At 37.9% G+C, this 26,647-nt stretch overlaps 2 protein-coding genes across 2 annotated transcripts; one reads left to right on the top strand and one right to left on the bottom strand.

The window, feature by feature from the left end:
* Positions 1-2,606: 2,606 nt before the first annotated feature.
* Positions 2,607-5,773, top strand: LOC21386313. The gene is made up of 5 exons (XM_010088373.2): positions 2,607-3,602; positions 4,012-4,479; positions 4,679-5,056; positions 5,140-5,207; positions 5,352-5,773. Exons 1-5 carry the CDS (start codon positions 2,982-2,984, stop codon positions 5,557-5,559), a joined length of 1,743 nt encoding a protein of 580 aa, XP_010086675.2. The 5' UTR covers positions 2,607-2,981; the 3' UTR covers positions 5,560-5,773.
* A 1,145-nt stretch (positions 5,774-6,918) lies between these two features.
* Positions 6,919-15,589, bottom strand: LOC21386312 (DEAD-box ATP-dependent RNA helicase FANCM). The gene is made up of 23 exons (XM_024167700.1): positions 15,551-15,589; positions 15,158-15,468; positions 14,784-14,917; positions 14,244-14,326; positions 14,010-14,124; positions 13,454-13,545; positions 13,279-13,333; positions 13,080-13,201; positions 12,886-12,999; positions 12,305-12,498; positions 11,810-11,940; positions 11,533-11,593; positions 11,331-11,401; positions 10,629-10,678; positions 10,403-10,563; positions 10,134-10,269; positions 9,708-10,043; positions 9,562-9,625; positions 8,826-9,464; positions 8,278-8,718; positions 8,020-8,074; positions 7,786-7,932; positions 6,919-7,644 (listed from the first exon to the last, which is right to left on the bottom strand). The coding sequence occupies exons 1-23, from the start codon at positions 15,587-15,589 to the stop codon at positions 7,098-7,100; spliced, it is 4,098 nt and encodes a 1,365-aa protein (XP_024023468.1). The 3' UTR covers positions 6,919-7,097.
* Between the last annotated feature and the right edge of the window lie 11,058 nt (positions 15,590-26,647).

The raw sequence follows: 26,647 nt of genomic DNA, 5'->3' as shown, positions 1-26,647 counted from the left end.
GCCACATACAAGGCATCAAGGCCCAACTTGTTTATGTAATTTGGTCATTTGACGATCAAGCTTTTAACTTGTTTATGGAATGTACATTTTTGTTCAACAAATTGATTTCTCACTAATATTTCTTTTAGTTGTAATTATATTGTGAATGAATAAATGAAAAAAAGAGAGAATTAATTATCATAAATTTATTGTTAAAAAACTCAAAATCATAGCATTATGTTTTTTTTTAAAAGTTAAATAAGTATTTCTAAATACCAAAAATAATTATATATATTTAAGTTTCATACCATGTCTATTTTGGTCATTTTACATACCCACAACAATTCAACCTCAAAATTTACCAGAGGCTATTACACTAATTTTGGAACCAGCACAACTACTATAATTACAGTTTACCAAACACTCAGTTACTTCTTGTAACAGTTGTTTCTTCCTTCAGCACAACTAAAAGCAATTTTTCTAAAATCCACAACACTACCAAACTAAGCCTAAGTTTGATCTGCAAATGCTATGTTTTGTAGAACCTACTATGATTTTGGTTTAAATTTATACTTAATTTTTGTTTTGAATTAGTATAATTTTGAAATGTTTAGTTGTATTAGATGAGAAATAGGATGGTATGAGGAAATTATCCCTAGTGGAAAACTTCCAATTCCGGTCTCATTTCTCCGCAAGTAGAGATAGAGATGTCAAAAGGGCCGTGCCGGGCCGGCACGGCCGTTCTAACCCCAAGCCCATGGCGGGCCTGGGCCGTGCCTGGCACGACCCTGCACAGTGTAGGGTCGTGCCAGGGCCGGCCCTAAGGAGAAACCCTCAGGCCCAGCACTGGCCCTTAGCCCTAGTCCATAAGGGCCAGGGCCGGGCCTGTGCCTAGGCCCTTCACGGGCCGGCCCTGGCCCTTTTAATTTTTTTTTTCAATATTTAATTAAAAAAAAGAAAATATATCATATGTCCCCAAAAGATGTGATTTTATTGAATTGAGATAATATAAAAAGTACACATAAATGATCAACTCGTTAAAAACCTTGTCAAGTAAATCTCGTGGAGAGATCGGGACAAAATCTTAGCGAAGGAAAAAAGAGTGCAGTATTCTAGGATAAATAAATTACAAAACCTAAGTGCTTCTAGAAGATTCTGTTATGTCTAAACTCAATCTTAACCTAATTTTCTTAATGCACTTGAGTTTCACTTATGATTAGCAATATTTTTAGGATTTTTTTTAATTTCAAATTTGATGACAAAAAAAAGTAATATATCATATGCCCCAAAAATATGTGATTTTATTGAATTAATATGAATAATTATAAGAAAATGATTGGTTGACCAGACGGCATAGGTCGGCCAATTGGCCCTAAAATGCCTCAAACCTCATTAAAATTTCATGTCCCAGGCCTGGCCCTTCGCGTGCCTGGGCCGTGCCTAGCCCTTCGCGTGCCTGGGCCTTGGCGTGCCTGGGCCTTGGGCGTGCCTGGGCTGCGGGCCTCAAACATGAGGCCCAGCCCAAGCCCCTCTGGCGTGCCGTGCCGGCCCGGCCCATAACAGTACAGGGTCGGGCCGTGCCGAATTTACTACTGTAGCGGGCTGGCGGCCCAGCCCAATTGACACCTCTAAGTAGATATGGGGATGAAGATAGAGATCGCTTTGGGGCGCAAGAATGGGGTCGAGAAATCGTTCCCTATCCCTGACCCACCCCACCCTGTTAACATCCTTAAAAATAGATTAAAATAAGCGTAACATATGGAATTTGTAACTCACATATTGAAAGTATTAAAGGGAGTATGAAAATATAAAAAACTAAGGCCATGTTCACTTCACCAATTTGAGTTTAGAATTTGAGTTTTGCTACGGTAAAAAGCTCTCAAAAACAGTCACATCTAACTTTTTTGCTACAGTAAAATGCTCTCACATAAAGTCACATCTCAACTCGAATTAGCGAACTAAACGGGCCTTAAAACTCGCCACTTACTTTACGTCACCTACTTTTTCTTTATATATATATATTTATATTTATATTTAAGTAGCATATATTTAAAACTTATGAAAATGGTAAGAAATATGCCTATATTTAAAACTTATAGAATTAAATAATAAAATTACCAATATATAAAAATTAATAGATCATTTCATATTTTAATTTTTAATTTCTAATTTTACCTATTTTTTTCCATTTTCTTGCTATGTTTCTCTTTTTTTTGGTAAATTTAGGTATATCTAAAATTTATTAAGTTAGAATCACTTAAAAAACAACGGTACAAATTCTAAAGATAAATTTTAGATATGCTTAATAAATCTTAAATTTATTAAATTAGCATCACTTTTTTAAAAATCATACAAATTTTAATAGTAAATTTTACATGATAAATTTAAGATGTACTAAGAGAATATTTTTAAAATTTCAATTGTTATAAATCTAAATTTATATTAAATTGGTCTATTTATTAAATTTTTTAAAATATTAGCCTATTAATATTTATTAATTTTTTAAAGCATTAGCCTATAGAAGGGTTCAATTTTTTTAAATGAACAATTAATAAAAACCCCTCCATTGTTTTTGGGGCTTTTAAAATCTTTTGTCTCCAGTTAGTACAAATTGACACAGCAAAAAGACCAAAAGCCACCGCTAAAACCCTAGTCTCCGAAATCGGTGCCTCCTCTCTCTCTGTCTGTCTCTCAGCAGTGAGAGTCTGAAAGACCATAGTAATCAATGGCTTATAAATCGGAATATACGATTATACGACCAATACAAGTAATAATAAGACTAAAAAAACCCTAAATTATTCATTTCCTCCGTAACCAAAATCAACACAATCCCCAATTTTCAAAACCCTCTCTCTCTCTCTCCGACAGCAGATTATTGTCTTTCGTCTTCCCGCCCTCTCTATCTCTCTCTCTCTACTTTCTCTCTCTATACTTTTTTTTTTCTGCGTCTGAGAAAAAGCAAAGACGGTGGACAGAGAGCTTCTTTGAAATGCTCGGAAGTGATGCAGAAGCTGTTGCGCATAAGCCCTTCTTCCTCAGGCCCCATTATCTGCACTCTGGGTAAAACCCCTTCTTCTCTCTCCAAAACCTTTCTCTCTCTAACCCCCCAAAACCCCCTCTTTCTCTCTCCTTCCTCTTCCGCCCTGCAGACAATGCCAGCCGCCGCTACTTTCTCCTCCTCAGCCGCCGCCGCCGGCGTGGTACCCAGGACGCGCGGCGCCGCTTTGTCCTTGCCTTCCAGACACTGCCGCATTTGCCTCTGCTCAATCGAGGCCCAATGGGCCTCTCCGGCCCGTGCCTGGGCCGGGCCTAGGGTCGCGTGGCTGCGGGCCTCGTCCGACGTGCCGTTCTCTGCCTCCGCCGGCGTGGACGGCAGTTCGAATATGCCGGAGAAGGGTTTGGAATTTTACGGTGATGGCGGAGACGGTGAAAGGGGTTCGGAGGAGGAGAAGCCGACGGTGAGGCTTAATAGAAGGCAGAGAGGAGGTTCTTCAGATGGCGGTTCCTTGGCTGGAAACCCGGACTTGTTGACGATTCCCGGTGTGGGCCCCAGGAATCTGAGGAAGCTCGTGGAGAATGGTATTTCTGGGGTTGCTGAGCTCAAGCAATTGTATAAAGATAAGGTATTTTTTACTCAACTTTTATGCCCTTCAGTTTGTGCTGAAGGTCTGTATTATTTCTCGGGTTTGAACATTGTGTGTGTGTGTGTGCTTTTATTTATTTATTTATTTAGAGAAGTGCTGCACTTTTCTCTAGGGTCAAATAACATTTTTTTTTATGTCTGCATTGTTTTAAACTAGATCTTACTCAGATGAACTTTATAATTTACTTATGGCTTTAGTTTGCCTGGAGTTTTTGTACATTAAATCAGTGGCAGAGGTGTCCCCAAAACCAGTTACGTACTTTTGACTTGTATCTGTTTTTTGCTCCTTGTTTGTGTTTAGTAAATAGTAAGTAATGTCATTATATAACCGGTGTATGCTTTCGGAGAAAATTCAAGTTGATGAGGAATTTTGGTGATGGCGGTTGCAGTTTTTCGGGAAATCTAGCCAGAAGATGGTTGAGTTTTTGCAGAGTTCTGTAGGAATCATCCACCGAAACCATGCCGAGAGTATAACCACTTACATCAAAGAGAGTGTTGATGAAGATTTGAAGGAGGATGGTTCAAACTCTGATTTGATGCGAGCCCAGAAGAAGCGGCTTACTTTCTGTGTGGAGGGGAATATCAGTGTTGGAAAGACAACTTTCCTTCAGAGAATAGCTAATGAAACACTCGAGCTACAAGATCTTGTGGAGGTGGTTCCCGAACCTATCAACAAGTGGCAGGATGTTGGACCCGATCACTTTAACATATTAGATGCTTTCTATGCTGAGCCCCAGAGGTATGCCTATACCTTCCAGAATTATGTGTTTGTTACAAGGGTAATGCAGGAGAGAGAGTCATCTGGTGGTATCAAGCCTCTCAGGTTGATGGAAAGGAGCGTCTTCAGTGATAGAATGGTAAGGATTTTAATCTTTGTTATATTGTCTGTTTGGTATTTTCTCATAAGTGTCCAAGTCCAACAGGGATTCGAAGCTGATGGAATTAAACCGATTGCAGTTCTTTCATTTTCATGGTTGGTTTCCGCCAGAAGTAAAACCAGATTTAAAAGGATTTTGGGGCTGATTCATTTTTATCTCATTGTTACTTAATACAAAGGTCTTTGTGCGAGCTGTTCACGAAGCCAATTGGATGAATGAGATGGAGATAAGCATCTATGACTCCTGGTTCGATCCAGTGGTCTCATGCTTGCCTGGGCTTATCCCTGATGGTTTCATCTACCTTAGAGCAAGCCCCGATACTTGCATGAAAAGAATGAAGCTGCGGAAGAGAACTGAAGAAGGTGGTGTGTCACTGGACTATCTCCGCGACTTGCATGAAAAGCATGAGAGCTGGCTTTTCCCTTTCGAAAGTGGCAATCACGGGGTCTTATCTGTCAATAAGCTACCTTTACATACAGACAGCTCTTTGCACCCCGAAATTAGGGGCCGTGTATTCTTTTTAGAGGGTGACCATATGCATTCAAGTATTCAAAAGGTATATCTCCGTCTGTCTTTTTCAAACTTAGCTAACGAATATGTAGAAGATTTTGGCTTATTTTGTTCTGTTATTATGACCAGGTACCTGCTTTGGTTCTTGACTGTGAGCCCAATATTGATTTCAGTAAAGATATTGATGCAAAGAGGCAGTAAGTTAACGGTTCCTTCATCTTTGTTGAATTCTATATTTTCTTTCTTTGCTTAAATCAGTTCCTGTCTCAATGTAGCGTATTATACTTTATTGTTGGCATTTGTGTACTTGCTGATGTTTTCCAACTTCGCTTTGGATGAAGGTATGCTCGCCAAGTTGCAAAGTTCTTTGAATTTGTTAAGGAAAAGAAAGAAGTTGAACCTACAAAAGCTGGTGAGGTTGAGAAGACTAGACAACCGCAAATACTCTTGCCGCGTGAAGGAGAATTGTGGGTTCCTAACAAGCATTTTCCAGAGTCGGCCCTTAAATCTCTGGATTTCAGGCGAGCGATGTCCTTCATGTCTGGCTAGGCAGTTTTTCCTCGGGCATATATTATGGTATGGAATTCATAGGATTAGGATTCATCTCAGAGGGTTTGTTTCGTGGGGTTTGTGGCTGGGTGAGGATGTATTTATTGAAGATTTCTTGTGCGTGTACAAAAGTGTCTTAAGTTAACACCTTAACCCCAAGAGATGTAGAGAATACTAGTGCGGTTTTGAAATGCTTCTGTCTTTTGCTGTTCAAGTTTTATGCTCTTAATGGGATCACTTTTATCCGACAGCTGTCTATTAACAGAAGTTGTTGGGTCTTGTTTCGAATGATGCCAAAGGACACGCTAATAGAAGATGGATCACATAATAAGTTGTTGGGCCTTCACGGGCTAGGGTCAGGCTTGGTCTGCGGGCTGAGAAGCTGCAGTTCAGCCCTAGCCCATTAAATGTGCCGGGCTAGCACGGCCCGTAACAGTACTATACCGGGCCGTGCCGAATCCGTCACTGTTATGGGCTGGAAGGCTTGGTCTGCGGGCTGAGAAGCTGCAGTTCAGCCCTAGCCCATTAAACGTGCCGGGCCAGCACGGCCCGTAACAGTACTATACCGGGCCGTGCCGAATCCGTCACTGTTATGGGCTGGGCCGGCCCATTTGACAACTCTAATAATAAGGGGCTTACGTGTATAGTACGTACTTCTTTTAGTTGTAGTGTGTGATGTCTTAAATATTTTTCCTTCCATTGCTTGCCCACCAGCGTTGTTGGCCAATTTTTCAATTTTTGCTGAGCCGAGTTTTAACCACTCGGCATTAGAAAAATAAACAAAAACGAAAGGTCATTCTATACAATGGTACGTTGCAGATTTGAAGGAAAATACAGTGGAAGGACCCCCGAAAATAGAATAGAACAAAGGACCAGACTGGAGTGGAGGGAAAAGAATGGAAAAAGTGGATGCTTTAACGAAAGATGGTTTCTTTCTGACCTTATAATGACTGTAGAAGCAAATAAACTCAAATTAAGTAGAATCTCTTCCGGTCTAGTATACGATTCGAATTAAATTGAAACTCAATAGTAAACTGGACTGCCAAAAAGTAAAAGAGGAAAAGACATTTTGTGTATATGGGCAATGGAACAGAACTCATATTACATGAGAGATTGCCGGCGAGCAGAAATTGAGACTTTAGCTCACATGAAGAGCCACTTTCATGTATAGTTGATGTGAAAAAACAATGGAGCGTAATTCAGCACATTCACCACATCAACGTAGAATCTATCAAGAAAAGAGGATGCCATTTTTGCTTTCTTTTCCCGTTTTAAAGGTAATTTTCAAGATTCTTATTAAAAGACGATTCACCACTACATAAATTACAACTATTTACTTTGGTGAACAAAGATGCCCTTCCCCAAGCTCACAACAATCTTGAAAATGGATCTTCACAGGAAAAAAAAGAAATGATAAACAATACTTGCCAAACCATTGTTATCATTATTGCCTATATTAAGTTGCTCTATAATTCTCTCCTTAAAACTTCCGCAGGACACTGCTTAGAAGCGATGTGCATTTCCCTTCAGAATCATTATCATATCCCAAGATCAAATGACGGGAAATCAAAACCAGGACTCTCTGGTTTTGCTGGCATAATTACCTCCTGTTTCTGCGTCGTCAACAACTCTGATTTTTGCTTGAGAAGCAAAGTAGCCTGTGCCTCGAAGGCATCCAAGTCAATACTATCAAAAAAGTTGTCATCATCATCATTATCACAAACCATTTCGCACTCGCGCTGAAACTCTTGCTCCAAATTGATAGTGGGCACAGAACTTGAGGTACAAAAGCTTAATTTTCTCTTTTTACTGACGTTATCTCCTTCACATTTTGAGGAAACACTAGTAGCTGAACAAGGCACGGCTTCTGTTTTGTGATTAATTCGAAAGGAGGGCTTGGAATCCCTGCTGTTCTTTGACTGATTTGTTGAATCCGTTAGAGGCGTCTGTAAACAGAAAGATGCCTTGCCAGAACCACTTCCCCTTTCGCTTGTTCTGGGAGTGGGGGCCATAGAATTAGGAGTTGTTAAAGTGTCAGAGCCGCTTGGTAATCTAGGCATTGGTGATTGGCTGAGCAACGAACGCCTGTTGGAAGTGAATGGTTAGAAATCTAAATATGTTGAAGAGTTTCAAAAGCCCACCAAAAACAATAAGCAGTATTGTTGATGAGAAGATGTTGGTTGGACTTTGTCATGACAGCCAGCACCAGAGAGAGAAGCTAAAGACCTGTAAATCGCCATCATATCAGTCCCACTAGTTGCTGACTGAGTAGCTGCAATTGTAGGACATGTCCTGTCATCTATGAAACTATCATGTGAATTGTTATTTTGGTCATCTTCCTCATCCTCAGACGTATCACAATCTGTGGATGCCCTATACAAATAACCACCATAGTAAAATTAGCCGCCACATTCTTCATAAGATTGTCCAAAAAAGTGAAGATAAGTGGAAGTGGCTTACTCAGCTTCCTCATCAATGAAAGCTCGAACCATGTCATTATTAGGCTTCTTCCTACCTGAAAGTATCCATGTAAGGGGTTAATAGCTCATACAAGTTGGTGGTTGGATACGTGATCTAGGATTCCCACCAAGGAATGATCAAGAAGACTAATAGCATTGGACCTCAGATTTTAGTAGTAGTAAACAACTAGAAAACGAAACAGAAATGAAAATTCAAAAGGAACACGTATAGATGCATGAAATATAGCTCACAATATACCTCTTCCACTTGCTCTTGGCTTTAGGGAACTATCTTTCTCTCTCTGCAGATTCTCATTCTTTCCATCATCACCAACCTTGCGCAACCTTTTAAACTTCCGTGTCCGTTTTACACTTTCTGACTGGTCTCCCATACTCAAACACCAATTTCTGCTGCAGCTTTCATTTGTGAGGTCTGTGAAGGGACTCTCAGATTTTCCTAGAATAGGGGATGTGGAAGTACACCCTCTTACACTGGCACTGTTGTCCTTACAAAGAAGAGGAGTTTGAACTGCACCATTAATAGGAGAAGCAGAGGCATTTCTTCCACAGGCGTTGCTTTCTATGTTGACTATATCATTTTTCTCCGGAGTTGAAGACTTCAGTGGCAGCTCATTATAAAATTGGACTGGCGAGACAGGGTCAGCAACAATATACTCTCTCTCTTTACCAGGTGACAATCCTACAAAATTGAAATATAAAAAAACAAATGAAAACTCTGTAATTAGATAACTACACCGGAGAAACGAATCAATATATAACCTTATGGATATAAAAAAGAATACCAACCTTTGATATTGACAGGAGACTCTGGAACAACACCACTTATGATCATATTAGTTAGACGAGGGCTAAGCTCAATATCTCTGGACTCATTACAGTACTCATCAGGCAAAAATCTCAATGCCTTAATTTTAGAATCAGGTGTCTCAGTGATACTATCTTCATCCTCCAAATTTCCCTTCTTAATAGGAGTTTGAGGAACTCTTTCAATTCCATGGATTCCCTTCTCTTGCAAGGCATCAGAATCACAAATAGACCTAGGACTTCCATCCTTTGGGCATCTTGTTTGAGAGGTAATTAGATCCTCTAGAGCTCCAGCTTGGACAGGTAAATCCTTGTCAACTTCAACATTATTTAAATGCCAAGAAACTTGTTTTAAGCAATTTCTTTCACTTGTATGCTTAGGATGTGATACTTCTTTGAAAGTCAGTAAAGGGACAGATAGAATTAAAACATTTCCAAAAGCATCAACAGAAATATAATCTGGACCAAAGTAATATGAATGCCCATCAGGACTTTGTTGAGGGAAAGCACACACACTAGGCTTCTCCTTGGTTTCTGAGGTCTCAGTACGAGGTGATGCTGCAGAATCCAATAATTTGCCTTCCAGATTTTGGTTTGAAAACTTATCAACAAATAGCAAATCTGCAACACAATTTAGAAGAATTAAATGAATCTAGATCATTTCAGCCCTTCCATGCATTTATTCCAAAGAGAAGAAGACTTTTTAAAACGATAATACCTTCTCCGATCTCACGTTTTTCAACATTGCCCACTCCCGGATCCTTCTCTAAGCTGACTTCATCCTGAATCCATTAGATAAATCAAATAAGTAAACGCACCAGGGTAAAATATGAGAACATCAAGCATATCAACTGAAAATTTAACCTTAATCGGGGAAATTTTGCTATCACCGCCAAAGGACCGTCCTTCCAATCTTTGCATTACATCAATCAGTAGTCCCGTTTTATATGAATGCCTTACATTATGAACTCTTGAGGGAAATGTCTGGAAGTAGGGAAAGGCAATAAGAGACGGTTTCCATTTGATACCGCCGGATGGGTAGAAATACTTGGCAATTAAATTACTCTCAGCTTCAGTTAGTTTCTCTCTAAGCACTGGTGTGATTCTTTGGTCATCATCCTTCACTTTCTTTCCACTGCGGATAAAATGTTCAATTGAAAGCTCAACATATTGGACTTCAGGTTTGTATATATGGGGAACCTACAATATTATGTGACATGATTAATACGTACACAGCAAAGTTATAACAACAAAAGAAATAATAAGGCAACTTGTCCTAGAAGACCTTACCATTCTTGGACTAGGATGGAAATGGAAGCTAGTTCTCCCCCCATTTCGCATATGTTTCCCCACAGTCTTGCTATTTGCTTGTTTTCGCATGTAACCTTTCAACTCTGGCCCTTCACATGTCAGAACTAGTAAATCTTGTAAAGGAAAACAAAAATTTGATCGCATAAGGAGGGCAAACTCAAGGTCTCGATATTCATTGCATGTTCATACTCATCTAACCTATATTCCACCTTGTAACTACATGCTCATATAAAAAAAGGATATCAACTCGACCATCATGCTTCCGTCCAGTTCTCCCCATTCGTTGAATCATTCTCAATGGGGAAATATTAGCATCAAAGCATATAACAAGATCAACTTCCATTATATCCAAGCCTTCTTCACCAATTGATGTGGCAACAATGACATTGAATCCACCTGCCCGAAATTTCTGTAAAGCAACTAAAGTAAGCAGATGCAAGGTGGTGGGAAAATAAGTGAGAGTGATGTAGTTACCTCCAAAACAGCCTGTTGTACTTTTTGTGACTGGCCCTTCGATGTTTTTCCTGTCAGAAACTTGGATCAGCATTTCTTTCGCTGCTATGAACCATACATGGTTGAATTCCTGGCTATTTTACTGCTAGAGCGGATGATAAGTAGTGTGAAAATGAAAGTGTATTAAAACATTTTCACTGTTCTTTTCATTAGTGCCGAAAGGCTTGTTTTAGTCATATAGGAAAAGAGAAGCCATGACAAAGGAATTATTTATTGTTTTCCTTTTCTTTTAAAAAGTGATATGGGACGAAATGGTCGCGGTATTTCCGTTGTAAATATAGACACAGGAATATTAACAGTGAAAAATGTCTTGGTATGAAATTTACTCTCTGTTTGCTGACTTCTTAAAATAAATGCATAGCTAATTCACATAGCAAAGAGAGGGCTCCTTGGCGGTTCTAAATAGGTCTCAAACTTGTTTTGTGATGACTATTGGAGTTCCAAGTGATAGCCAAAAAGAAACAAGCAAAATTAAACATAAACTTCAACTTTACTTGTTTCTTTTTGTTTAACTGCTTATCAAAAAAATAAAAAGTAAACATTAACTGTAATTTCTGAACCTCCACCCCCAAAAGCGGTGGCTGGCTTGGCCCTCTGCCAGACGCAGAATGAATAATATCTTTTTTATCTCAAAGCATACTGAATATTAACATGACATCTGACCTGAACTTTGCCCAATAAATTCAGTAGCTCGAACAAAATTCCCAATAGTGACCAATGAGTTCATTATGTCCCTGTACATTTGTTTCATTGGACAAAAGCTTTAAAAATTTGAGGAAATAAATTCAATGCAAAATGTAAAAGAAAAATTCTTATACCCTGAAAAGGAATAATTTTATAACGAAACATGAAGACAGTATTTTACCTGACACTTCCCCTAAAATTTGAGAAAATAATGACCCTTGAATTTTCTGGATCATTTTTTTCTGCAGCCACCACATAAAATGACTATATTTTCAGACAAAGACAAAATTATAAATCGCATTTAAGATTTTACGTTAAAGATTAGATACAAACATAAATTATGCACCACTGCCTGAACAGTAATAGTATATCTAAAAGAAATCATCTTAACCAAGCTCGCAAAATAGTAACTGGAATGGTATGCCATAAATCAATAGTATGGATATTATGCTACATACTGAAATGATCAAGCAGTACTTCTAACATTTTGGATAATTTGGGACTCAGAGCCTTGCGGTTTAAGCTTTGCTCCATTATGAGCTTTGCTTTGAATAGGTCTTGATTTTTACTCAAATATCTTGCAAAATACCTGAAATGGTTAAACGTGAACAATATAAAAGGCAGTCTTTCAAAACTTCTGAATATTAGTAAGTGAAGACAACTAGACACAGGGGTTTTGTAGAATTTGGTTTACAAACTAATGCAGCAGCCTACACGGCCATTCTAATATGTCAAGGCTAATAACCAGGAGCATACTACCTGCCCACATATACCAATTTGGGGTTTTGTTATGTGTATGGCAGAGTCAGCAGCCATATCAGCTTTAAAACAAAAATTGTTAAATTCCATGGAAATTTATTCATTCAGTATAAACATCAATTGGAAAATTTCTACTTTAAGAAGTCATAACCAGACCATCTTCGGAAATATTAAAAAGTCACAATAGAACAAACCCTTGTTTTAATTTATCTTCAAGCATCTCATGTGCTGGCCTTATTCCATGGCTTGAAAGTAACTTGCGTATGTGGTAAAGGGTGAGAAGTATTCCAAATAAACCTTCTGCCACTCCGCAATCGATATCAGAAATGTGTTGAGGAGGTGCTTGACGAAATTTCTCCCTTGAATTTAATAATTCACATGGGCTCAGCTGTCAAAGAACCAAAAGGATCACGAGAGCAAAAGAAATTAAAAAATTTCTCAGGGTTAGGCAAACAGAGTACTGTTGAAGTTCTTCACTACACCCATCAAAACATGACGACCCTTGATAAAGCTGTCGGCTCAGCAACTTGATCAAGATGTGCGTTGAAAAATATATGTACAAACACAAAATAATAATACCATGTCTGAAACCATATAAAACCAGATGAATTCGTGAGAACTCACAAGAGGCATATATTCATCAGCAACCGATATTGTAACAGGAAAAGTGAAAGAATTAATTCTATCCAATGGAGTGGAGTTCAATGAAAACAATTCTACCAATGGCAGTAGAGTTGAGCAGGTAATGCGGGAATATGAAATAGAAGAACCATACAGTCTTATAGTCTCTATCATGGAGAACTTGCATTCCACGAAGCCTCAGAAAATGTGGGCGTATTACTTCCAAAAGTTTATCATTTATCTCAACGGCATCTTGTCCCATAGGAACCTAGTAAAATTCTGAGTAAGTCAAAGGAATCATTTTCCTAAACAACAGACTTCAAAGAGATGTATGAACTATACGCGTACTTGAATCAACTCTATCTTCCTGTTGTGAACATATTTTCTGACATCTTCATCACTTTCATTACGATATTCAAGTGTTGATATTCGCAAGTTATCAAAAATTTGCTGGATGGTTTGCTGCTTTGCTGAAATGTGCATTTAACTTCACAATGTAAGATATAAATACAACTTTATATAAACCAAGTATATATCAGTAACTTACATCCCGGTGTTGCTGTCAAAGCTAATATTCTCAGTTCCACCGGTACAGCCATTAACTACAAATTTAGAGTTATCTTTTATCAGTCGAGTTGCTTTATCCACAAATAATGCACAGAAGACAAATAACAATTATAAACAATAATTAAGACAGATCGGAAATAAATGGAACAACATACCTCACGAACGGCACCAGAAGAAGCATAGTTTCCCAGAGCTCGGTGAGCTTCATCAATCACCAAGCATACCAAGTGCTTGGCCAAACATCTGCCTGCACAATTTACTTCATTAAACCAATCTAACACCATAATGCAACTTAAAAAAGAATTATCAGGTAAAATTACTGAGCATAGAAAGTGCAATTTTAAATGGAAAAATAATGAAGAAAAGCTAAAGTTAAATCCTTCAGGCCAAACATGGATATTGGCAAAGGACAATGATGTCTTGGAATCTCTTAATTTAAGTGAGAGAAATTCAGCATAACGTAACTGTAAGACAATTGACCATTTTCCAAATATAAGGGTACTAGAAGCCCCATATATGCAGGGAAATATGATATTATATGTTGATAGAAATCTTTGGACAAAGAGTAAGCATAAGTTCAGAAGATTTAGTGAATGGTTGAAGTTGCAATATTGGGTAACATGGCTATCCTTGTTATACATGCATAAAAGGGATAAAGATACATGCATCACTAACAGGGATAAAGCTTTTATAATTACAGGCTTTATTCACCATATTGAATATCTTTCTCCAGCACTTGAGGAGTAACGAAAAATACTCTTTTAGATTTCCAGAAGCTGGCTCTTTTTGAGGGAGTTATTTGACCAGTCATATCAATTATCAAGTCCTGCAATTCATTTAATTAGGATCTTGTCGAAATATGTAAATGGACCTAGAAAAAGAACTGTGCAAGGAAAAACCATACTTGGACAGATTACTCTGTTAATGAGCCAAAGATGGTCTTACTTGTGGAATTCCCACAATATTATGGCATGCTTCTATTTGTTGAGTGACAAGCGGTCGAGATGGTGCAGCAAAAACAATTTTTCCTGTTGTGGGAAGACCAATGTTAATATTTTCAAAAGCTTTAGGAATATACTCAAAAAGCCTTAAGGCTGGCTGGAGTAGACAAAATCTCATGCGAGTCACTAAACTAACTAACTGTGAATGTACTCTTGCAAATCATATTATCAAGTATAAATAAAAAAATTATACAATCATCATCACAAAGTAATCAAAAACAAGATCAACACGACCTTAATTCCACAGATCGGCCTAGATTAAATAAGAGAAACTAACAAATCAGAACAAATTATAACATATATGTATTTATATATATTTTGAATTTGAGCCCGAGTTTAACAAGTTTCAAGCCCTCATTCTCAGCCAACAAAGCCTATAGCACTATACCCAACTAATAAATTAGTAATATCTAAAGCATTGTGACAGATAAACAAAAATCAAATATGCTGCTGGTTAAGAAGCATGATGAAAAAATAATATTACCATCTGGGAACCATCTGAAATAGTTATACATGACAACTGCAGCAATAAGAGTTTTTCCAAGTCCTGTTGGCAGTGCCACCAATGTGTTTGAGAATAAAGCCGTCTTCGTAATAGCAAATTGATAGTCACGCAGAAAAAGAGAGAGAGAGAGAGAGAGAGAGAATCGAAAAAATCACAACCAGCGAGCAAAATCATGAAATTACAATCGATCAAGAGTCTGATAAAATTAGTGGCAATATAGAACAAAGAATAAAAAAAATAAGATAGGTCTTTATGTTCAACAAATTTAAAGATTTAAAAAAAAAAAACCTAGATCACCTTAATTTCGACCCAAAATTTGATATTTAAAAAAATAAAACTTTCACAACAGATTGTGAATTGAACCTGGGTATATCCAAGTTTTGGCAGCTTCAGGATCAATCTCAACGCGGGGCACTTTTTCATCGACCGGTTTCGGAACATCCGGAATCGGCGGTGGAGGCCTCGGGACAGCCTTGAAAACGAACTTGTCGAGCGTGGATTGCTTGGAGGTCGTCCCATTCCTCTTCTTGTTCTCAACACTATCATCGCGAGGAACGAAACTCGTAGGCTTCACGTAAGAAGAAGAAGAAGAAGAAGTGGAAGGGAGATTGCGATTTTGGAAAACGACATCGATTTCTTCACATGCTGCTACCCAATCAATGCCCTGGAAGGAGAGAGAAATGAATCGGCCATTTCAGAGAGAGAGAGCGAGAGAGAGAGAGATGAAAGTGAAGAAATGAACTTACATCGTCGTCGTCGTCGATGAGGTTAACAGTTGAGTTCATTGGATTAAGGGAATTGGGTTTCTGGAATTCGTGACGGCAAAACCCTTGGCCAAGAGCGGTAGAGAGAGAGAGAGAGAGAGAGAGCGGAGAGAGAAAGAGGAGAGAGAAATAAATAAGAAATTGGCGGCAAAAGTTGAAAAGAATGCCCGTTTTGCAGTGTCCAACACGATACTGAATCCACTTTTATGGGCTTTGTATTAACTCCCTTGGTAACAATTTTGAAGGGGACGTTTATTTTTTATATTTTAAAATGTTTGGTAGAGGGGTTCGTTTTCTGGTTTGAATCATGATTCGTAATTCGCTATAATATTTTTTCTCATAAAAAATTCACGTAAATCGAAAATGATTCGAATCACATGATTTGAATCATCCAACTAAACGTCCTCTTCGTTTTTAATTTTGAATCATGATTTATGATTTTTTATAGTATTTTTTACACATAAAATGAGAATAATTTTGAATTATAATTCTGAATACATAAACTAAACGTCCTCTAAGAATATCACTGTCATGATTCGTTCAGCACAACATATTTTAATAATTTAAGTTTTATTATAATAAAAAATTTTAAAAAATAGTCACATTTAATTTTTTTATTACAGTAAAAAATTTTCATATAAAATTATATCTCAATTTGAATTAAAAAATCAAATCAATTAACTAAATAAATACTAAATAATTATGATAATAAATTTAGTTTCTGTTATTTGTAGAATATTTTAAATGTTTAGTAATTAATAAAATAGGTTATATGTCTAAATTTCTCATACTGTTATGATACTTGCACTTAGCCCGACAATTCGGAAAGAGAATAGACTTGTCATTTATTTACATGAAGAGAATGCCTTATACTAATTTACTCAGAGGTTTATCCACAGAAAATCAATAACAATAAATATTGATTCTACTTAATAAATATCAAAATTACGAGCTATTTATATTTGTATAAAATTTATTGGTTTATTTTATTTAGTAGGTAAAAAAATAGTAAGTTTACACTACGAAAGTTGTATTCATTTTTCAATTCATCTCCCAAAATAACAGCCAACCCATGATATGTTTGTAATATGATTTTATGGTTTAAATAATATTATATTAATCAGACTTTTTTGGATTTTTTACACAATTACCTTTCGAATTTTAGTTCGTATAATAAAATGTCACTTGAATTTCAATTTATAACGTCTGCACTCTTTGAATTTTAAAAATATTGTAAATTTTTCCTTTTTGTTAAGTTATGGACGGAAATTGACATGCGGGCGCTGCCAATTTTAAGGGTAATTTAATAAATACATTAATAAACTTGTTATTGAGGTTTTTATAACGTTTTTAATTCCTTATTTTTTCCCAATTCGATCAAAACCTTATAACTAAAGAAGGAAATCAAGAGCAAAAAAAAGAGCGAGAATCCCACTGCATACTACTACAGCAAAAAGGAAGGAAGGAAGAAATTGATATCGGGAACTTCAAAGGGGATTGAAATCCTTAATCACTGTTGGTATTAATTTAAGAACAATGCTCTGGTTATGAAAATAATAGCTAAAAATTAAAAAAAAAAAAAGATTGCATTCCTCTGTTTTTTGTATCAACCTTGCTTAGTCAATGTCAAATACTGCCTAAATCGCCCCTTTCCCTTTGTAAGGTTTTTTTTTTTTTTTTCAATTTAAATGAGCAATTTAAACAATGGAAGAAATTTTTGGGATCGAAGGGGGCTCTAATGATAAGGTAGCTAGGGTTCTTGATTTCACATTGCCTAGTTATTCTAATCCTTTTTAATGCTATTGATTTCCCTCAAGCCAACATTAATCATGAATTTCTTAAAATAATCCAACTTCCTCTCTCGAGTGCCGAGTCAAATATATGCAAAATCACATAATTAATATCCATATTAATTAAGTTAATTGTGCATTCATTAAGCTCTAATTCATTTGTGATTACCTAGCTCATATTCATCTCCCGATTCCAATACTCACTAGGCTGTGTTCAACAAATCCCAACATGTGCAAGTGACTCTCTCAAGCCTAAATCCACATATCTAAATCTTCTAATCAATCTTTCAATTGATTAAAGCATTAAGCATAGAAGAACACAAATGTTTGGGCATGAAAAACATCAAATAACATCAAATATTCATAGCATAATCGTAGCAAGGTTACATCAAGTCCCCTAGCATAAAAATCTTGTAAACTCAAACCTATTAAAAATTAAACAAATCTGAAAGTACATGATGAATCCACAAAAATAGAGAAAATACTAGGTTTAAGAACAAGAGAAGGAAATAGTAAGAAAAATAAAACTCAGTGTAGTGCAGCTTCCAATCCCCAAGAGCTTCCTCCTCTAAGAGCTTCCTCCTTCTCGCTCATTTTTTTTCTCTCCGGCCGCCTCTCTAAAAGTCCCGTGTCTATCCTCTCTTGTGCCTCCTCTTCTCTACGTTCTTTTCTTTTCTTCAAAGCCCTAAATCCCCCCGTGTAATCTCAGCCCCCCTCAAAACACAATGTCGTATGCTCAGCAATTTCTCCTCCGTGAGTTTTGGGCTTCCCTAGCCTGAATTGGGCCTTTTACTTGTGGGCTAAAACCTGGCAGATTACTAGGCTTTTACCCATCTGTGGAGGCTAATTTAGGGTCCCCTGTTTGTGGGCTTCTGGGCTGATTTCATATGGGCTTTTGGGCAGAATTTGTGTGGGCTTTTGGGCTGGATTTGGGCCTTTTAATTGTAAGCCTTTCTGGCTGGCTGGCTGGCGCGCTGCAACCCACACAAATGGTGATTTTCATGAAATTCTTTATCTTTTTCACTCGATTTTCTCCATTTTGTAAATCCTACAAAATTAACAAAAACGTAAAACTAGTGACAAATTAACTGAAATTTGCTCAGAAACTATAATATATGACGGGGATAAATTGATGAAAAATCAACTTATTAGTAAACATTCAGGGGCTATTCGTTTCCTGGATAGGGCTCAAATTAGCCCAACTCAAACCGTGAGCTCGGTCCAAGTTGGCGTTCAGCAGCCTCAACTCGAAATCAAATTCGAGTTACATCTCGAATTTACTCCTCTGGAATGGAATTCAACTACCCCTCAAACTCTCATAACTCAAACCTGTCTCTACAGCTCCCCTCCATGTGATGGTCTCAACTTTTTCCTCTAGATTCCCCTGCGTTCCTGACCGTTGCTCTCTTTCTCCTCTTTTGAGAAACTACTCTCTCCTCTCTCGACTCCCATCGTTCACAGAGATTCCCTAAGTTTTGAAAATTTTTGAAAATTTTTTCTGGCTTCTTCCCTCAGCCCAAAACGGCAAAAATTACTCAGAAACGCAATCCTCGACGACCGCCGTTGGCCGTTCTTTTGGGTAGATGTACCTGCAACTGGCGGCGTAATCCCTTGCACCACCGTAATCAGCTGAGTTTTTTTCGCAGTCGGTGTTGGTGGCGGAGAAATTTTGGTACGCCATTATCTAAATTGGGTTTTTGCTGGAGGAGCATCCACATTCATCCACCAGATCCAACTCGGTAAGTTTGCATATCATTTCTCTTTGTTTTTCCATTTTCATCCACCATTCTTCCGTTGAGGACTAGAGGAGCATCATCTACTTGCATAATACCTTAATCGACTAGATCCCTTAAGAATTGGTTTCCAGCCATGTTCATTGCTGTTTTCGTTGTTGGTTTCCAGCCATGTTCTTTGTAATATTGATTTGCATGGTTCAGATTTTTACCTATCTATATACACATACTATGGACATTTTCGGGAAAAAACTGAAATGTAACGCAGAAGACAAAACAATGTTAAACTAAAAGTGATGTTCTTCGACAAAGAGAAGAAAATACAAACTAAAAACTAAAAAGTATTCTATGGACATTTAGTTGCATAATACCTTAATCGACTTAATCCCTTAAGAATTAGTTTCCAGCCATGTTCGTTGCTGTTTTCGTTGTTGGTTTCCAGCCATGTTCTTTGTAACATTGATTTGCATGGTTCAGATTTTTACCTATATATATACACATACTATGGATATTTTCAGGAAAAAACTGAAATGTAATGCAGATGACAAAACAATGTTAAACCAAAAGTGATGTTCTTCGACAAAGAGAAGCAAAAACAAACTAAAAACTAAGAACTATTCTATGGCATATGTCACAAGTTTACAATTTGGTGGATTTCTTTGTCAGTTGTACAATTGTGGATATACTTTAGTTCACCGACTATGGACATATACATGCATATCTATTACAAATATTATATACAGCTTGCTGAATATCCCAATACTGCTCATACCATGTCACTGGTGCTAATATTACTCCCTTTGTACATATATGTTGTGCAGATAAACTCTTTGTTCTTATTGGATTTAGTACTTTGGCAGTGATGATTTTTTTGGCATATCTGTTTCGTTGTAGCGATATCCTCTTGGTGTATGGCATTTATCAGTTGCTACTGCATGTAATGAGGTTTGTTTGGATTGAATGCCATATGTTGTCGTTTATTTTTACATTATGACCTATGCTTTTAAATCCCTAGCCTATTACTATGTGGTTTGGTAGCATAAGTGCCATCTCAGGAGGATAATGCTCCAAAACTATGTGATGATACAGTTATAACCAAATTTGAGCCAATCAAATGATTATGTACTTTAATCCTCTTTCTCCTTTGTTGTCAAATGAGTTGACATGTTTTGCTTTAAACATCCATTCTTCTTTGCCGTGGCATATGTCTCTTTGTTCTCATGGTTGGTGGTCTTAGATTGTATGTGTCACGCCCCTAAACCGGGGTTAGTAACGTGGAGGCTCGTTTAGAAACTTAAACCTGTTTGAGAGAGTGATTAGCAAAATAATTTAATTTCTTTCAAATCCAAAACATCCAGGTATTTCCAAACGAGCCCCTGCATTCAAGAGAAATTTAATTTCAAGAACGGTGGTGGAATTTCCAATCAAACCAGTCTAAAATCACGTCTCTGGTATCATGTCAGGAATTTCCACAGGTGTTTAGCATACATGAACATAAACAAAAGTAAATATGACATCAACCACAATCTAGTAATTTTTAAGTTTACAATCCATAATCTCTTATACATGCCTTGAAATAAAAGATAAGAGGAAATACAACTCTTCGCTTTCCTGAAACAAGTCCACGTCACCGGTAGTAGCTACCTACTCCGCACTACTCCGCGTCGCCTTGAGGGGTTTAATACATATGAAAACAAGAAAGGTGAGCGAAAGGCCCAGTAAGATATAATTTTTATAAAGCATTTCAAATAATGGTACTCACGGTCCGAAGATATACACTCGGGACCGATCATCCCTTTTTAGAAAAGGAAATACTCACAGTAGAAAATATTGGTATAATGAAAGTGTGCAGCTCATCATACCACTAAACAAGAAGCGGTAAAAATGTTTGTTTATGAAAAGTGCAGAGCCATAATTCCACTAAACAAGAAGTGGATCCGTACGGGTTTCGGGACCTGCCCCCAATGATGCGATTCCCACATCTCGATCTCTGAGGCCACCATGCATTGTATCATTCCTTAAAATATTTCATTTTAAGAATTGATACGCTTTGAAATCTCATTTCCAAAATCATTAGAAAACTTAATAGCATTCTCATGCTATTTCTTTAAAATCATTTTCTTTAATCATGTTTTGTTCTAAAACATTTTCATTGGCCAAAATAATTTAAAATGAGGCTAACAAGGATATGGACAAGAATATCCTACCTCTCGAATGTCAAACTTGGGCTAGCCTTCAGTTCTCCTAGCCTCCGCTCTCCTTAAAGCCTTAATACTTAACCTTCTCCACTAGCTTTATCACAAAAGTAATATCTTAGGAAGTATGTCTCATTCATAAAATGAATTAATTATGTTTAATTGTTTCCTATTAGTGTGCCTTGACTCAAATCCAATTTTCACAATGATTTTATAATTCAGTTTGGGGGTTCTTTTTAAAAATTAGAATCCAACTCATAGGTTTGGTTTTCCTATTTAATTTCAGTTTAAAAACAAGTTTCTACAGAAATTTCGGCAGCATGCCGGCATACAAAATTATTCAAATCTAACCAAAATCAAACTTTTTCAAGCTTAAAATTTGAATCAAAGAGTGGGTTTCAAAGGGTTTTACCTCAAATCAGTTGCTTGTGCTTTGTCTCCCTCAATTTTTCTGTTTTTTTTTTTTGGTGATTCTCGGCCAAACTACCGAGAGAGAGAGAGGGAGAGAGAAACCCGGAGAGAGAGAGCAAGGGAGAGAAAGAGGACGCCGGCGGGAGGAAGCCCGAAGAAGGAGGTGGCCGGCGGTGGAAGAAAATGGAGAAAGAGAGAGAGATGGCTGTGCGTGGGAGAACCAGGGAAGGAAGAAGAAGAAAAAAAAGAAAAAAAGAAAACAAAGAGAATGGGGGGCTGGGCGCACGGGAAGGAAATGGGGAAAAGGAAAAAAAGAAAAGAAAAAAAGAAAAAGAAAAAGAAAAGAAAAGGAAAAAGAAAAATGGAAAAAAAAGGAAAATGTATTAAATTTAAGTGTGTTTTCCAAAAATCTTTGGGGTGAAATTATAAATACTGAAAATAACTTAAAGTCCATTGATTAATTATGAAAATCAAATTAGGCACACTAATAATCCACATTTTAGCATAATTAAACATGTTTAATTCTAGATGGCGTTACAGTATGTATTAGATGCCGCGATAGAGTGAGGATGACATGCCCTTCTATTGGTCTGAGAAACAAAAAGTTACGCTTTTGAAGCAACTTGCAGACTACAATAAAAATAATAGGGGTCGTCAACTTGAATCGGCGGATTGAGAACAATGGGCGAAAGATTTATCCCCACTGTTTTCATCACCTATTCCTCCAGGGCGCGTTAAAGAGGCAAATGAATGGCTGAAGAAAAAATTCAACACGGAGCTCCCCCTCCGCACAAACACCAGACTAAGATGGGATCCAATCAAGAATACCCCAACTTGCACTGACGAGTATTGGAATGATTTCTGTGATGTTAGTATATGGCATATGTACTCCCTAATTTCCTTTGTCATATTGTTCTTTGTTCATGAAATTTAACATGATTCAAATTCCCAAAGTGGGAAAGCATTATAAGGGTCAGGGCCAGGGGGCTTACGCCTCAGGGGCAGAAGGCTTGGGCCATAGGGGCTGGGGCTTAGGCCTTAGGGGTAAGGGGCATTAAGGGGGCTAGGAGGTCGGTCATTAGGGCCTACGGGTGCATTATGGGCTGGGGCGCTTGAGCATTAGGGCATGCGGCGACCTTAGGGGCTGGGGAGCCAGGGGACTCCAGTGTTAGGGGCTGCGGAGCTGGGGCCTTAGGGGCAGGGGGTATTAGAGGTTGCGGGGGGCTGGGGGGCTCGGGCATTAAGGCTTGCGAGGGCCTTAGGGGCTGGGAGCCATGGGGCTTCGGTGTTAGGGGCTGCGGAGCCTTAGGGGGGCTGGGGCGATGGGGGGCTCAGGCATTAGGGCTTGCGGGGGCCTTAGGGGTTGCGGGGCTGGGCTTGAGCCTTAGGGGCTGCGTCCTTGATAATGCTGATTTGACTTTCATAATCTACTTCAAGGAAATGCATAAGTTTGCCTTATGGATCTTGTGTTTTTCATTTTATACTTTTTTATGGCCACTAGAGATTGCTTTATTTGTTTATGTGTTCAACAGACACACAAGTGGGCGCAGCGTGCACGTAAGGATCCCCTCAAGAACTATGAGCTCTACTACAAAGCATTTGCTAGTAGGCGTGCCCACGGTGCATTTGAAGAGAGTTTGGAAGAGAATGATGAGGAAGGTGACGTTTCTGAGCCGCTAGTAGGGGAGCATGATGTTGATGGCGGCAATTCACAACATTTGGAAGGTGAGTAAGCATTTGTCAACAAAATGAGAGGGGCTTTAAACTTATCAACTCTCGACATATAGCGAAGCGCAATAGCAGAAGTGGAGCCCGAGGCAAAATTTATTTTAAAAAGTATTGCAACTACGTTGAATCAGCGACAGAGTAGTCGAGGTACAAGTTCAGGTGCTTCTCAGCATGTGGAATCCCAGCGATCAACCTTCCAGAAGTGTCAGACAGTTATTAGTGAGATGTTATTAGACAATGAACAAAGCGTGTTGTTCATGGAGTATATAAATTAGAACCCTAATTGTCAAGATATGTTCTTGGGCATGAATGAGAGTCAAAGGCTGTTTTACGCTTTGATAACATTGAAAACCATACCAAATAATCCAGGACCCAACGTGCAGTAATAATATCCATATTATATGAACCAGGCTCCACCATATATGGGTTCACCTGTACATTTTCGCCCACCGGTCCAAAACTTCACACAACAGCAGCCTCCTTTTTCCCCAAGTACCCTCTAACCTTAACCCACCACAACCTTCTTTCCAACAGTCTACTCCTACTGGCCAACAACCCCTTCCTAACTACCAAAATTTCTCACCATTCTTCGTGAACCCCCAATTCCCACCCCCACCCAGCCCCTTTAGAGGAACCGGAAGTGATGAGATTTAACTTGAGTGTTCATTTTTCAAGCGTGATTTCTTTTTCCATTTGATTATGATGTAGTGTCTTTGTTTCTTATCTGGAACGATTATTTTTCATTTCAATTTGACACTGGCTTTAGATAGCGTGTTCAGTTTCTGAATGTGTTTGATGTAACGTTGTAGACTTTGATTTAAAACGTTGATTTTATGTTATGCATTATTGGTTCTGTACCATTATGTAATATAACATTGTTCATTCTTATAATTTCAAATATTATTTTGTATCTTGTGAATTGTATTGGCAGACAGAATGTGGAGTGGCAGACCATCAAACGCGGGAAACAATGGTCTACCCGAATATGACTCTGATGATGACTACATTCTTGGAGTAGTCGTTGCTGCGGTATTCTATACAGCGTACTTGGAACATCCACTTCCGACTCCTAGGAATAATAGCCACTACACAGGTACGCAGCGTCTAAGTGATTTGTTAAATGGACACGAGATGGTAATATACAATAAGATTAGGATAGGCATCGATTGCTTTAGGTGATTGAGTTGGTTACTCGAACAAAAGAATTATTGAGGAGTACTAGAAATATGAGCGTTGATGAGCAATTGATCATTTTCTTGACAATTGTTTGTCAAAGTGAAAACAATAAAGAGACACAACATCAATGGCAACACTCGGGGGCTACAATTTCAAAGTACTTCATGGTAGTGTTAAATGCCATATTTCGTCTGCGCTATGATTTTATTAAGCCACCTGACTTTAACAGCATCGATCCACTTATTGAGGCAAGTGGGAACAAGTACAGACCTTGGTTCGATGTAAGGCATATCTCTCCTTTTTTTTCTTCTTCGTATTTTACATTATGACAACACAATATTTTGAGAGTCATAATAACGTTTATTCTATTTGTCGCAGAACTGTGTTGGCGCGCTTGACGGGACGCACGTTCCATGTGTAACGCCGCCAGAAAATGTAGAGGTCTGGAGAAATAGGAAGGGATTCAACTCACAAAATGTTTTGGGAGTGTGTTCATTAGACATGAAGTTCACATATATGCTTGCCGGGTGGGAGGGTTCCGCGCACTACGCACTAGTTCTTGAATCAGCACTTAAAACGCGAGAAAAGAAATTCCCTATCCCTCCACCAGGTACACACAAATCCTAAAATGGGTAATAGTTCGAGTTTGAATCTGTGTGGGTTTAAAAAGTTGTTACAAGTATGCTAAAACAGTTTGTGTTCCCACCATGTAGGTAAATTTTATTTAGTAAACTCCGGTTACGCCAACACAAGTTGTTTCCTAGCTCCTTATCGTGGTTGTACGTACCACTTGCAAGAGTATAGGGCACGTCGAGGTCGACCTCGTAGTGAGCGGGAGTTATTTAACTACACTCATTCATCGCTTAGGAATTGTATCGAGCGGACGTTCGGGGTGTGGAAAGCGAGGTTCCGCATTCTAAAGATAATCAACAATTACCCGATGAAGATACAAGCTAGAATACCTATTGCTTGTGCTGTGATACATAACTTCGTACCTATGTATCAACATGATGACAGCTTCATAAATCAATACTTACAATATGGGGTACTGGTAAGTGAAATTGACCCCCTGAACGTGGATGAGAATGTCAATTAAAATCATAACCCAGATCTGAGTACGGAAAGACCAAGAAACACCGCGAGTCGAAGGGAGATGGGCCTTATGAGGGATGAAATAGCGAGAACTATGTGGCAGGCGCATGGTGAAAATAACAATCGCTAAATAAATACGTATCAGTGACCATTTATGAAATATTTGTTTTGTAATAGGTTATGTTAGATTATAGTTGCAAATTCAATTATCTGCAATTTTGGATTTTTGTGCATAACATTATACGCACATTATTGCGAATTGGTAGTATACTTTTTTTTTAATTTCCGTTTTTTTTTTTTTCATTTCCCAACTTAAATGGGGGTGGTGGTTGGAATTGTGAAATTGGTGAAGTGAACACTCATAACTTGAATTGAGAGGAAGGTTGAATCACCCATGTGCACTCCTAAACAGTAACTTTATTTCAGTTTTAATTCCAATTTAAATTGTAACTTCAATCATGCACTTAGCTCAAATCACAAATTATAATCGGCGAAGTAAATATAACGATAAAAAGGTTACATTAACAGGAGAATACAACTACCGGACTTAAACCTTCGCCTATCACGCCATTGAATTTCTTTAAACAGCTTAGCTATGATAGAGGGAAATTTCGAGGAATGCTCCTCAGCATAAAGATTTACATAATTTGTTACACATTATGAGAGAGAGAGAGAAATTTTCGAGGAATGCTCCTCAACATAAAGATTTACATAATTTGTTACACATTATAAAATCCTTGCTCGTACTTTCTTCCTTTAAAGGCGAGTTAAGAGGGTACATTTCCTAATTTTCTTTTTTTTTTTAAAAAAAAAAAAAGCATAAAGAAGATATAGTCATAAGCCATCATTAAACAAGATCTTATTCCCTGTAGCAGATTTCGAAACTTATGGAGGTGCATTTTGAAGCTCTCATGTGCATATCCGGTCTAAAATACAGCAGCAAACTTGACTCCA

This window comes from Morus notabilis, unplaced genomic scaffold (genome assembly GCF_000414095.1).
Source record: "Morus notabilis unplaced genomic scaffold, ASM41409v2 Scaffold681, whole genome shotgun sequence".
Classification (NCBI taxonomy): Eukaryota; Viridiplantae; Streptophyta; class Magnoliopsida; order Rosales; family Moraceae; genus Morus; species Morus notabilis.
The sequence above is the reverse complement of the archived record's forward strand: the minus strand, read 5'-3'. Positions and strand labels throughout refer to the sequence as shown.

Coding starts and splice junctions, on each gene's coding strand:
- LOC21386313 (XM_010088373.2), top strand. CDS start 2,982: ATGCAGAAGCTGTTGCGCATAAGCCCTTCTTCCTCAGGCCCCATTATC. Junction 4,480..4,678: donor GCGTCTTCAGTGATAGAATG/GTAAGGATTTTA, acceptor CTTAATACAAAG/GTCTTTGTGCGAGCTGTTCA. Junction 5,208..5,351: donor GATATTGATGCAAAGAGGCA/GTAAGTTAACGG, acceptor CTTTGGATGAAG/GTATGCTCGCCAAGTTGCAA.
- LOC21386312 (XM_024167700.1), bottom strand. CDS start 15,589: ATGAACTCAACTGTTAACCTCATCGACGACGACGACGAT. Junction 13,000..13,079: donor GGAAGATAGAGTTGATTCAA/GTACGCGTATAG, acceptor GAATTTTACTAG/GTTCCTATGGGACAAGATGC. Junction 8,719..8,825: donor GTCTCCTGTCAATATCAAAG/GTTGGTATTCTT, acceptor TCAATTTTGTAG/GATTGTCACCTGGTAAAGAG.